Source organism: Macaca nemestrina, chromosome 7, assembly GCF_043159975.1.
Source record: "Macaca nemestrina isolate mMacNem1 chromosome 7, mMacNem.hap1, whole genome shotgun sequence".
NCBI classification, from domain to species: domain Eukaryota; kingdom Metazoa; phylum Chordata; class Mammalia; order Primates; family Cercopithecidae; genus Macaca; species Macaca nemestrina.
In genome coordinates this window covers 2,251,437-2,263,487 of record NC_092131.1, presented here as the reverse complement: position 1 = coordinate 2,263,487, position 12,051 = coordinate 2,251,437, and the positions used below count along the sequence as shown (strand labels likewise).

The 12,051-nt window shown below is 49.9% G+C and overlaps 1 protein-coding gene across 5 annotated transcripts in view; it reads right to left on the bottom strand.

Moving 5' to 3' along the window:
• The window catches only part of LOC105489857 (BRF1 general transcription factor IIIB subunit), a 79,394-nt gene that overhangs the window by 55,258 nt on the left and 12,085 nt on the right, over positions 1 to 12,051 (bottom strand). For 3 of the 5 annotated variants that reach the window (XR_011625451.1, XM_011755047.3, XM_011755048.3), the window contains exon 2: positions 10,419 to 10,499. Coding sequence is in view for 3 of the 5 variants with exons in the window: in XM_011755047.3 (XP_011753349.2) it covers positions 10,419 to 10,499 (81 nt within the window). In the remaining 2 variants the exon portion in view is untranslated. Of the gene's footprint in view, positions 1 to 42; positions 90 to 3,260; positions 3,379 to 10,414; positions 10,500 to 12,051 lie in introns of those variants that run through there. The other 2 variants (XM_071099463.1, XM_011755049.3) reach the window with 2 other exon arrangements.

Genomic DNA, 12,051 nt, shown 5'->3' with positions numbered 1-12,051 from the left:
GGAGGCCGAGGGGTGCAGATCACGAGGTCAAGAGATCGAGACCATCCTGACCAACATGGTGAAACCCCGTCTCTATTAAAAAATACAAACATTAGCCGGGCATGGTGGTGCACACCTGTAATCCCAGCTACTCAGGAGGCTGAGGCAGAAGAATTGCTTGCACCCGGGAGGCAGAGATTGCAGTGAGCCAAGATCACACCATTGCATTCCAGTCTGGCAACAGAGCGAGACTCCATGTCAAAAAAAAAAAAAATTTTAAAAATGAGTGGATGTGGCCAGGCACAGTGGCTCATGCATGTAATCCCAGCACTTTGGGAGGCTGAGGTGGGTGGATCACGAGGTCAGGAGATTGAGACCATCCTGGCTAATACAGTGAAACCCTGTCTCTATTAAAAATACCAAAAAATTAGCCGGGTGTGGTGGTACGCGTCTGTAGTCACAGCTACTCAGGAGGCTGAGGCAGGAAAATGGCATGAACCTGGAAGGCGGAGCTTGCAGTGAGCCAAGATTGCGCCACTGCACTCTAGCCTAGGCGACAAAGCGAGACTCCATCTCAAAAAAAAGAAAAATAAAAAAAATGAGTGGATGTGGTGGCATGTACACGTGATCCCAACTACTCAGGAGGCTGAAGTAAGAGGGCAGCTTTAGTCTAGGAGGTTGAGGCTGCAGGGAGCAGCGACTGCACCACTGCACTCCAGCCCAGGCCACAGAGTGAGACCCAGTCTCAAAAAAATAAAAATTCAGAGGTTTCTGTTCATCAAAAGACAACATTAAGAGAGTGAGATAAGCTACAGACATGGGAGGAGGATCGAAACATGTATATCCAACAAAGGACTTAAATCCATAATATATAAAGAACTTCTACAAATCTGTAAGAAAAAGAAACTCAATTTTAAAAAAGCAAACATGTACAAAAGATGCCAATAGGCACTTCACAGAGAAAGGATGTCCAAACGGCCAAGAAGCATGAGAAAAGGTTATGGCCATAATTACTCACCAAGGAAAGCAAATTAAAGCCACAGTGAGCGTGCTACACACCTACCAGAAAGACAGCTGGAAAGGCTGATAATGCCACATGTGAACAAGGCTGTGGGGCCACTGGGACTCTCCTGCACTGCTTCCTGGTGGGAAGACGAACTGGTACAACCACTACAGAAAACCCTGTGGCCTGATCTAATGATGAGCACATCCAGACCTCAGGACCCAGAAACCCATTCGCAAGTAAACTCCCAAGAGGAGGGGGCACCCGTGTCCACCGAAGGGCCATGTGCAAGAACACACACAGCAGCTGCCTGTGCACAGCCAAGAATGGAAACACCCCAAATGTCCATCCACAGGAAAAGGAGATCAATTGTGGTCTATTCATACCATAAAATACAACACTGCAATAAAAAATAAACTACTGATATGCTCCAAAAAAGTACATTCTAGAACAGCTAAAACCCAGAACACTGGCGAACCAAATGCTGAGGACTGGAGCCACAGGAGCTCTCCTTCCTTGCTGGTGGGAGCACAAAATGGCTCAGGTGCTTTGGAAAAGCGTTTGGCAGTTTCTTACAAAACTAAGCATACTCTCACCATACGGTCCAGCAATCACCCAGAAAAACCTGCACATGATGTTTATGGCAGCTTCACTCATAATCGCCCAAGCCCAGATACCCCTCAGCAAGCAGGTGAAAGGATAAACCAACTGTGGCGCACCTAGTCAGTGGAATATTACTCACCACTGAAGAGAAAGAGGCCGCAAGCTGTGCAGAGACCTGGAGGACGGTTAAATGCCCGTGGCTGAGTGACAGGCTGCACAGTGACAGGATGCACAGTGTGTGACTCCAGCTCTACAACCACATGACCAAGCGCCAGCGAAAAGATCACAGGGGAAGGAGGAATGAATGGGTGGAGCTCAGGGGATTTTTAGAACACTGAAAGCAATCTGTATGAAACTGTAACAGCGGTTACCTGTCACTACATTCATCTAAACTCACAGAACATGCACTGCCCAGCGTGAGCCTGGGTGTGTCGTGGAAGCTGTGTGATCCTGAGCCCAGGTGTGCGGATACAGTCTGCGTGATCTCGAGCCCGGGTGTGCAGGTGGAGGCTGCGTGACCCCGAGCCCGGGTGTGCAGGTGGAGGCTGCGTGACCCCGAGCCCGGGTGTGCAGGTGGAGCCTGCGTGACCCCGAGCCCGGGTGTGCAGGTGGAGCCTGCGTGACCCCGAGCCCGGGTGTGCGGGTACAGCCTGCGTGACCCCGAGCCCGGGTGTGCGGGTACAGCCTGCGTGACCCCGAGCCCCGGTGTGCGGGTACAGCCTGCGTGACCCCGAGCCCCGGTGTGCGGGTACAGCCTGCGTGACCCCGAGCCCGGGTGTGCGGGTACAGCCTGCGTGACCCCGAGCCCCGGTGTGCGGGTACAGCCTGCGTGATCCCGAGCCCGGGTGTGCGGGTACAGCCTGTGTGACCCCGAGCCCCGGTGTGCGTGATCCTGAGCTCGGGTGTGCGGGTACAGCCTGCGTGATCCTGACGTGTCAATGTGGGGCCACTGACTGCAGCTCGTGCACCACCGTGGAAGGAGGCGCTGATAGGGCCGGGGAGGCTGTGTGGTGAGGGGTCCTGGGAGTCTTCGGGAACTCTCTGTACCTTCCAATCCATTTTGCTGTGAGACTAAAATGCTCTAAAAAATACAAGTCTTTTTTTTTTTTAATTCCTTTCTGTATGATTCCCACGGTATGAAGTATGAAGCAGAAAACCAAGTGAAGCCAGTGGGCAGCAGGTGCTTTCTGAGCTGCTGCAAGCCTGACTCATGAGGATTTGTCAGGTGGTTCATGGAAGGTCAGCACATTTCATGCACTTTACTACGCATGCTATACGAGGAAAAACAGACTGAGAGGACAGAAAAAGAACTTCCCTGAGAAACGCGTCCCACATGAAAGGCTCATCAGGTCAATGAAGAGAGCCCCACCTAGCGGTGTTTCAGAACCGTGGCTTCAGAACATCGAAGAAATCATCCCAAAAGGCCTGAGATTTTCAAAACAGAGCTCAAAACACACTGACATTCAACATCTCTTGCTGGTGGACCCCAAGCAGATGCTCCCCACATTCCATGGGGTACCTGTCTCAACCCCTCAGCAAGCATCCCAGGGGAAGGGGCAAGAGTTTCTCTCTCCCAAAGCGTTTCTCTAAACACAGCCTCAGTGTGTCCCAGCAAACCCAAGGAGGGGCCTGTGACCTCGCAGGGCGCACGGAGGCAAACAGAGGAGACGAGTACCTGCGGAACATGGCCATCGCTGAGGGCAAGAGGGGTGGCCAGCGAGTTTATTTCCATCTTTGCAGTTTTCTAAGAAAGGCAATCAAGACTTCACCAAAACAGTAACAGTCGGAAGCTACATTCACCGATTTCCACCAAACCCGGCAGGCTGGGTGGCGGGCAGGAGTGGAGGCGGTGGGCCAAGCTTGCAGTGGGACCAGGGCTGACGTGAAACCTTCAACCAGGGCGGTATGGGAGAATAAAGGAGAAAAAACAAAATTTAAACAAACATAACCCATGATAAATCAATAAAAGGCAGTAAAGGGTTTTTTTTTTTTTTAATCATACTTTAAGTTCTAGGGTACACGCGCATAACGTGCAGGTTTGTTACAGATGTATACTTGTGCCATGTTGGTGTGCTGCACCCATCAACTCGTCAGCACCCATCAACTCGTCATTTACATCAGGTATAACTCCCAATGCAATCCCTCCCCCCTCCCCCTCCCCGTGATAGGCCCCGGTGTGTGATGTTCCCCTTCCCGAGTCCAAGTGATCTCATTGTTCAGTTCCCACCTATGAGTGAGAACATACAGTGTTTGGTTTTCTGTTATTGTGATAGTTTGCTGAGAATGATGGTTTCCAGCTGCATCCATGTCCCTACAAAGGACACAAACTCATCCTTTTTGATGGCTGCATAGTATTCCATGGTGTATATGTGCCACATTTTCTTAATCCAGTCTGTCACTGATGGACATTTGGGTTGATTCCAAGTCTTTGCTATTGTGAATAGTGCTGCAATAAACATATGTGTGCATGTGTCTTTATAGCAGCATGATTTATAATCCTTTGGGTATATACCCAGTAATGGGATGGCTGGGTCATATGGTACTTCTAGTTCTAGATCCTTGAGGAATCGCCATACTGTTTTCCATAATGGTTGAACTAGTTTACAATCCCACCAACAGTGTAAAAGTGTTCCTATTTCTCCACATCCTCTCCAGCACCTGTTGTTTCCTGACTTTTTAATGATTGCCATTCTAACTGGTGTGAGATGGTATCTCATTGTGGTTTTGATTTGCATTTCTCTGATGGCCAGTGATGATGAGCATTTTTTCATGTGTCTGTTGGCTGTATGAATGTCCTCTTTTGAGAACTGTCTGTTCATATCCTTTGCCCACTTTTTGATGGGGTTGTTTTTTTCTTGTAAATTTGTTTGAGTTCTTTGTAGGTTCTGGATATTAGCCCTTTGTCAGATGAGTAGATTGCAAAAATTTTCTCCCATTCTGTAGGTTGCCTGTTCACTGTGATGGTAGTTTCTTTTGCTGTGCAGAAGCTCTTTAGTTTAATTAGATCCCATTTGTCAATTTTGGCTTTTGTTGCCGTTGCTTTTGGTGTTTTAGACATGAAGTCCTTGCCCATGCCTATGTCCTGAATGGTATTACCTAGGTTTTCTTCTAGGGTTTTTATGGTATTAGGTCTAACATTTAAGTCTCTAATCCATCTTGAATTAATTTTCGTATAAGGAGTAAAGGAAAGGATCCAGTTTCAGCTTTCTACTTATGGCTAGCCAATTTTCCCAGCACCATTTATTAAACAGGGAATCCTTTCCCCGTTTCTTGTTTTTCTCAGGTTTATCAAAGATCAGATGGCTGTAGATGTGTAGTATTATTTCTGAGGACTCTGTTCTGTTCCATTGGTCTATATCTCTGTTTTGGTACCAGTACCATGCTGTTTTGGTTACTATAGCCTTGTAGTATAGTTTGAAGTCAGGTAGCGTGATACCTCCAGCTTTGTTCTTTTGATTTAGGATTGTCTTGGAGATGCGGGCTCTTTTTTGGTTCCATATGAACTTTAAAGCAGTTTTTTTCCAATTCTGTGAAGAAACTCATTGGTAGCTTGATGGGGATGGCATTGAATCTATAAATTACCTTGGGCAGTATGGCCATTTTCACGATATTGATTCTTCCTATCCATGAGCATGGTATGTTCTTCCATTCATGCTAAAAACTCCCAATAAATTCGGTATTGATGGAACGTATCTCAAAATAATAAGAGCTATTTATGACAAACCCACAGCCAATATCATACTGAATGGGCAAAAACTGGAAAAATTCCCTTTGAAAACTGGCACAAGACAGGGATGCCCTCTCTCACCACTCCTATTCAACATAGTGTTGGAAGTTCTGGCTAGGGCAATCAGGCAAGAGAAAGAAATAAAGGGTATTCAGTTAGGAAAAGAAGAAGTCAAATTGTCCCTGTTTGCAGATGACATGATTGTATATTTAGAAAACCCCATTGTCTCAGCCCAAAATCTCCTTAAGCTGATAAGAAACTTCGGCAAAGTCTCAGGATACAAAATTAATGTGCAAAAATCAGAAGCATTCTTATACACCAGTAACAGACAAACAGAGAGTCAAATCATGAATGAACTTCCATTCACAATTGCTTCAAAGAGAATAAAATACCTAGGAATCCAACTTACAAGGGATGTAAAGGACCTCTTCAAGGAGAACTATAAACCACTGCTCAGTAAAGGGTTTTTTAAAGGTAAGAGAAATACGGCTGGGTGTGGTGGCTCACGCCTCTAATTCGAGCACTTTGGGAGGCCGAGGCGGGTGGATCACCTGAGGTCAGTAGTTCGAGATAAGCCTGGCCAACATGGCTAAACCCTGTCTCTACTAAAAATACAAAAATTAGCCAGGCATGGTGGTGAGCGCTTGTAACTCCAGCTACTCGAGAGGCTGAGGCAGGAGAGTCGCTTGAACCCAGGAGGCGGAGGTTACAGTGAGCCCAGATCATGCCACTGCACTCCAGCCTGGGTGACAGAGCAAGACTCCATCTCAAAAAGCAAACAAACAAACAAACAAAAAAAGGTAAGATAAATATGAACTACAAAATAAGAGGCTGGAAGAGCCCAACCTATCAGAAATGTGCCAACTATAATGGGCCAAAATCCCCTCTTGTCTCCAGAAGTATCTGAAAAACACGTTAGGATCTGCCCCATAGACCCACTCCCAGGACACTGGACAGCAAGGAGGTATGGCAGGCCTAACCCCTAGGGCAGAGAAGGGCATCACTGCCACAGCAGGGGGCCTGACTGGCAGCAGAAGGGACACTCTGGCAAAAGTCCGCAGGAAACAGGACAGGGGCTGGACTGACAGCCTCCCTCAGCCCCACACCCCACCCAGGCAGGAGCAGTGCCTGGCCCAGGGCAGGTGGGTGGGAGAGCTCATTGAGTGGGCAGCAGCAGGGCACGGCCCCTGCCGCAGGTACCCGGGCTGCAGCCGCAGATCCCCGGGCTGCAGCCGCAGATTCCCAGGTAGGAGCCCAGGTACGAAGGTCGGCATAGGGTACCCCAGAACCACCCATCCCCAGTAAGATTCAACAGGCGTGGGGGCCCTGCAGCTTCCCCCACACAGTGAGTAGGGTCCACGGGGCCTCCTGGGCCTGCACGGCCACAATCTTCACTGACACTCACCCCTAATTAGGGAGGCTGTATGTTCCATTTTCATTTCTTTCTTGAACCAAAGGTATTTAAAGGGTTTTGAAAGGTAAGATGAGCTATTTCTCTTTCTCTGTTGTTGGTTTCCAATTTTTTTTTTTTTTTTTTTTTTTTTTTTTTTTGAGACGGAGTCTTGCTCTGTGCCCCAGGCTGGAGTGCAGTAGCGAGATCTCGGCTCACTGCAAGCTCCGCCCCCCTGGGTTCACGCCATTCTCCTGCCTCAGCCTCCCGAGTAGCTGGGACTACAGGCGCCCGCCACCTCGTCCGGCTAATTTTCTTGTATTTTTAGTAGAGATGGGGTTTCACCGTGTTTGCCAGGATGGTCTCGATCTCCTGACCTCGTGATCCGCCCGTCTCAGCCTCCCAAAGTGCTGGGATTACAGGCTTGAGCCACCGCGCCCGGCCTGGTTTCCAATCTTATTGTAATGCACGTGTCTGCACGGACACTACTCTTTGCAATTTGTTTAGGTCTGAGGCATGACTAACTCTAGTAAAGGTACCACAAGTTTTTGGGAAAATACAGACTATATTCTCTGTGGAGAACAAAGTTCTTCATAAGGAGAAAATCTCGAAGTCAGTAGAAGAAAAAAAGGAGATAGCCTGGTGGCACCAGAAGCAGTGGGCAGAGCTGGGCCCCAACCCAGGCAGCCTGAAGGTCAGGAGGGCCCCTGGGCAGTGCAGCCCAGCCTCTGCCCGGAGGAACTGTAAATGTGCATGCCAGTAAGAGTCTTGAAACTGACAAAACTATAGGTAGCAGAGGACAAATCCAGTCACTGTGCCAGGTCTTCATGCACACTCTCGGTGAACTGACAAAACTATAGGCAGGACAGGACAAATGCCGTCACCGTGCCAGGTCTTCATGCACACTCTCGGTGACAGACAGAACCAGCCAATGGGGAGAAGGAGGGACGCGCTGCGCTGCACCGGCTTCCTGCAGGAAATGCATTCAAGTGCCCGACACACACGCACTTCCACAAAACTGGCCTTCCACTGGGCCACAGAGCACGGCTCGAAGCATTTCAGAAGACTGAACTCACACAGAGGGTGCTCTCTACTGCAGAAGAATCACGCCGGCAGTCCGGAAGAAAGGCGTGGACTGTACTCCTCTACTAGTAAGTCCATGGCGGGGCAAGGAAACAAGCACGATGGAAGCGTAAGAATCCATCCACTCTGCTGTGAGGGATCACTGCAAGCCCAACAACCCCTGCCAGCCTAGGCGTGTCGGTGCTGGCCACCCGTTGGCAGCAGCAGCCAGAAGCAGAGGCAGGTGCTCAAGAGCCCAGCCTCCTGGAGATGGCACAGGAGAAAACGGCCAGGGTGATGTGCTGTCCACACAGAGATGTTCTACCTGTCCCAGCTGCCTTCCAGCACGCAGACCAAGGCTGCGGGACATGGCTGCACCAATCACAAGGATCCCTCACGTGGTCCTCACATTCCTGAGAGTGTACTCAATGAAACAGTGAAGCCGAAGAGGTCCTAGCACACAGTATCCCTGCCTGGACTGACCCACAGCCAACCCACACTCAACGGTGAAGACTGGATGCTTCCCCAGGATCAAGGACAAGAGGATGTCTGTTCACACCACTGCTATTCAACGTGGTAAACAAAAAACAAGCACTAGATTGGAAAGGAAAGATAACACGATCTTGTACATAAAATCCTAAGTAACCCGCTAAAAAACTCTTTTTTTTTTTCTTTTTTTTTGAGATGGAGTCTCGCTCTGTCGCCCAGGCTGGAGTGCAGTGGCACAATCTCGGCTCACCGCAACCTCCACATCACAGGTTCATGCCATTCTCCTGCCTCAGCCTCCTGAGTAGCTGCAACTACAGGCACCCGCCATCACACCCAGCTAATTTTTTGTGTTTTTAGTAGAGCTGGGGTTTCACTGTGTTAGCCAGGATGGTCTTGATCTCCTGACCTCGTGATCCACCCGCCTCGGCCTCCCAAAGTCCTGGGATTACAGGCATGAGCCACCGCGCCCAGCCTAAAAAACTCTTAAGAGTAAAAAATGGGCCGGGCGCGGTGGCTCAAGCCTGTAATCCCAGCACTTTGGGAGGCCGAGACGGGCGGATCACGAGGTCAGGAGATCGAGAGACGATCCCGGCTAACACGGTGAAACCCCGTCTCTACTAAAAAAATACAAAAAAATAGCCGGGCGAGGTGGCGGGCGCCTGTAGTCCCAGCTACTCGGGAGGCTGAGGCAGGAGAATGGCGTAAACCCGGGAGGCGGAGCTTGCAGTGAGCTGAGATCCGGCCACTGCACTCCAGCCTGGGTGACAGAGCAAGACTCCGTCTCAAAAAAAAAAAAAAAAAAAAAAGTAAAAAATGAGTTCAGACAGGTTGCAAGATACAAGATCAATATGTATCAACTGAGAATACGTTCAACAAAAGGAGTATAAAACTTGTACCCTGAAAACTACTAAAATTGTTGAAACAAATTAAAGACGACCCAAATGAATGGAAAGACATCCCGTGTTCAGGTGTCAGAACACGTAACACTGTTTAGGCGGCAGTGCTCCCCAAAATGACCAACAGACTAACACAACCCCCGTCAAAATCCCCGCTGACTTCTTGGCAGAAACTGACAAGCTGATCCAAAATTCATAGGGACTTCAAACAGGCAACATAACACTTTTGAAAAAGAGCAGTTAGAGGACTCACAGTTCCGGATTTCAAAACTGACTGCAAAGCTTTGGTGTCCGGAACAGCATGGAACTGGCGCCAGGACCATCACGCAGTCACTAAGCCAAACTGAAGATCCAGAAATAAGCGTTTAGGTTTACAGCCAATGGATTTTCAACAAGGGCACCAAGAGGATGCCAACTGGGAAAATACAGTGTTTTCAACACACGATCCTGAGAAAACTGGGTCTCCATGTGCAAGAGCGAAGGTAGGCCCTTACCTTATATCACCTGCAAACATTGACTCAGTATGGATCAAAACCTATAGGTAAGAGCTGAAGGCACAAAACTCCAAAAAATCATAAGCACAAATCTTCACGATTTGGACTGGATTAGGCAACATTTGTTAGTTATGATACCAAAAGCATAGCCATCAAGAGACTAAATAGGTAAACTGGACACTATCAGAATTTAAAACATTCATGCTCCAAAGGATACCAGTGAAAAATAAAAAGACAAAAGAAAATGAAAAGAACACATGGAATGGCTGAAAATGTCCTATAAATCACCTATCTGATGAAAGACTTGTACCTAAAATACATAAAATCACACATCCGATAAAAGACTTGTACCTAAAATACATAAACAACTTTTTCAGCTCAATCATAAGAAAAATAAACCAGCAGACATTTCTCCAGTTTGTGGTGAACCGGCACTTTGACAAAACGCAGTGAGAATGTCACTACAATATCCAACTGCTACAAATGTGTTGTTTCTGCCTCCATCTCACTGAGACCAGCAAGCAATGGCTGTGCATCCCGCGGGATCCACTGGGTTCTTCCCAAGCAGCCCTGGCAGAGCCTGCAGGACACCCAGGAGGGGACTCAGTGCACAATTCCTCCCGGAAGGCGGCCTCCTGGAAGGCTGGGCGTGCAGGGTGACAAGAAAGTGGCAGGCCGTGAGGTCCATGGCTGAGTCAGTGCCCCCCACCCTAGCACCACCATCCCCATCTCTGGGACCCGCCGCAAGCTCAGCGGCATCCATGGTGGGAAATACCGTTCTGCAGGGTCTGCGCTCTTGACTCCTTCCCCAGATTCACGTGGAAGCCACCACCCAGAGTCGGGGTTTTGCCAGCACCTGTAAACACAAAGAAGACAGATCAGCCAAAACCTGGAGAAGATCTGCATTTACAGCCCTTTCAGGACATCCACAGACACAAAGCGAAAGCAAAGCGGGGGTCAGCACTCACGGGGGAAGCAGCAGGTTGGCCCCCCGCACCCCCATTCCTGAGCCAGGAACCCCAGTGGGGAAGCATCTCTCACTCTGCCCAGCCAGCAGGGTTGAGGGTGGGCCAACTGCACTTTCTGCATTTTCTTTTTTCTTTTTTTGAGATGGAGTCTCGCTCTATCGCCCAGGCTGGAGCGCAGTGGCGCTATCTCAGCTCACTGCAAGCTCTGCCTCCCGGGTTCACGCCATTCTCCTGCCTCAGCCTCCCGAGTAGCTGGAATTACAGGCGCCCGCCACCATGCCCGGCTAGTTTTTTGTATTTTTAGTAGAGACGGGGTTTCACCGTGTTGGCCAGGATGGTCTCGATCTCCTGACCTTGTCATCCGCCCGCCTCGGCCTCCCAAAGTGCTGGGATCACAGGCACTTTCTGCATTTTCTAACCATGTCCCTAACACGCTGCAAGTCCAGAGTGGACGCTGTCACACGGCTGCCGGGTGACAGCACAGATGTATTTCCAAACCTCTGCAAGTGGTGTGCACTCAGATGTCACTCCTGCATGGTGACCACGTGAACGCATCCACCTCCCTGCTGGACTGCAGGGGATGCAGGTACCATCCCATGTGCCCCAAGGCACTGCGACCAGCCAGTCTGCAGAAGGCCCCCACGCCTCAGCCCACCCACGCACGGGGAGGCTGCAGCTGAGCCTGCTGGGCACTCTACTCTGGAGCTCTGCCAACTAACAGCATGCCCACGATGCCCACCACACTCTGCCCTGCAGGGCTTCGGGGTTAAGACCTGGGCCTGGCACATCAGGTGGACATGCGGATTGTTCGCCAGGTTCACCAACCCGAACACTGCAGCCTGATCTTCCAACGAGAACAGTGAGGTGAGGCCCCAGGCATGCCCAAGATGGGGGAGCTGGAAAGTGCCCCTGCTCCGCAGCATCGGCCCTCTGGCTGGCACAGGGGCCAGCGCATTGGTGACAAAACACAGACACAGGACTGGAGGCTGCTGCAATCAGGGGACACGCAGACAACCTTGGCCATCTGGGGAAGGCAAGTGTGCAGGGCCTGTCGAGGACACTGGAAGATGGGATGCAGACACAGAAAACCAGTCGACGGAGCCTGGGGCCAGGCCCTCCAGGGAAAGCATGAGGCAGAGACCGCAGGGTCACCCAGGGGCGGCACCAGCACAGACAAGGCAGAACAGGCACAGCCTCTGGCTTCGCTGTGAATGTAACTGAATCCCAAACAAATACTAACAACACTCTTTAAAGACTCCAATAAAATGATTCTAAAGTTCGGCTGGAAGCAAAAAGGAGCTAGAGCAGCCAAGAAAATTTTGAAGAGATCAAGGGGCAGCTGCTGGGCCTGTCCAGGAACTCAGAGTTGAACAGGGTCAGGTGGCACTCAGCTTTCTCTGGTGGCAGCAGAGGCAAAGCCCGGGCCTCCTTCAGGCTGAG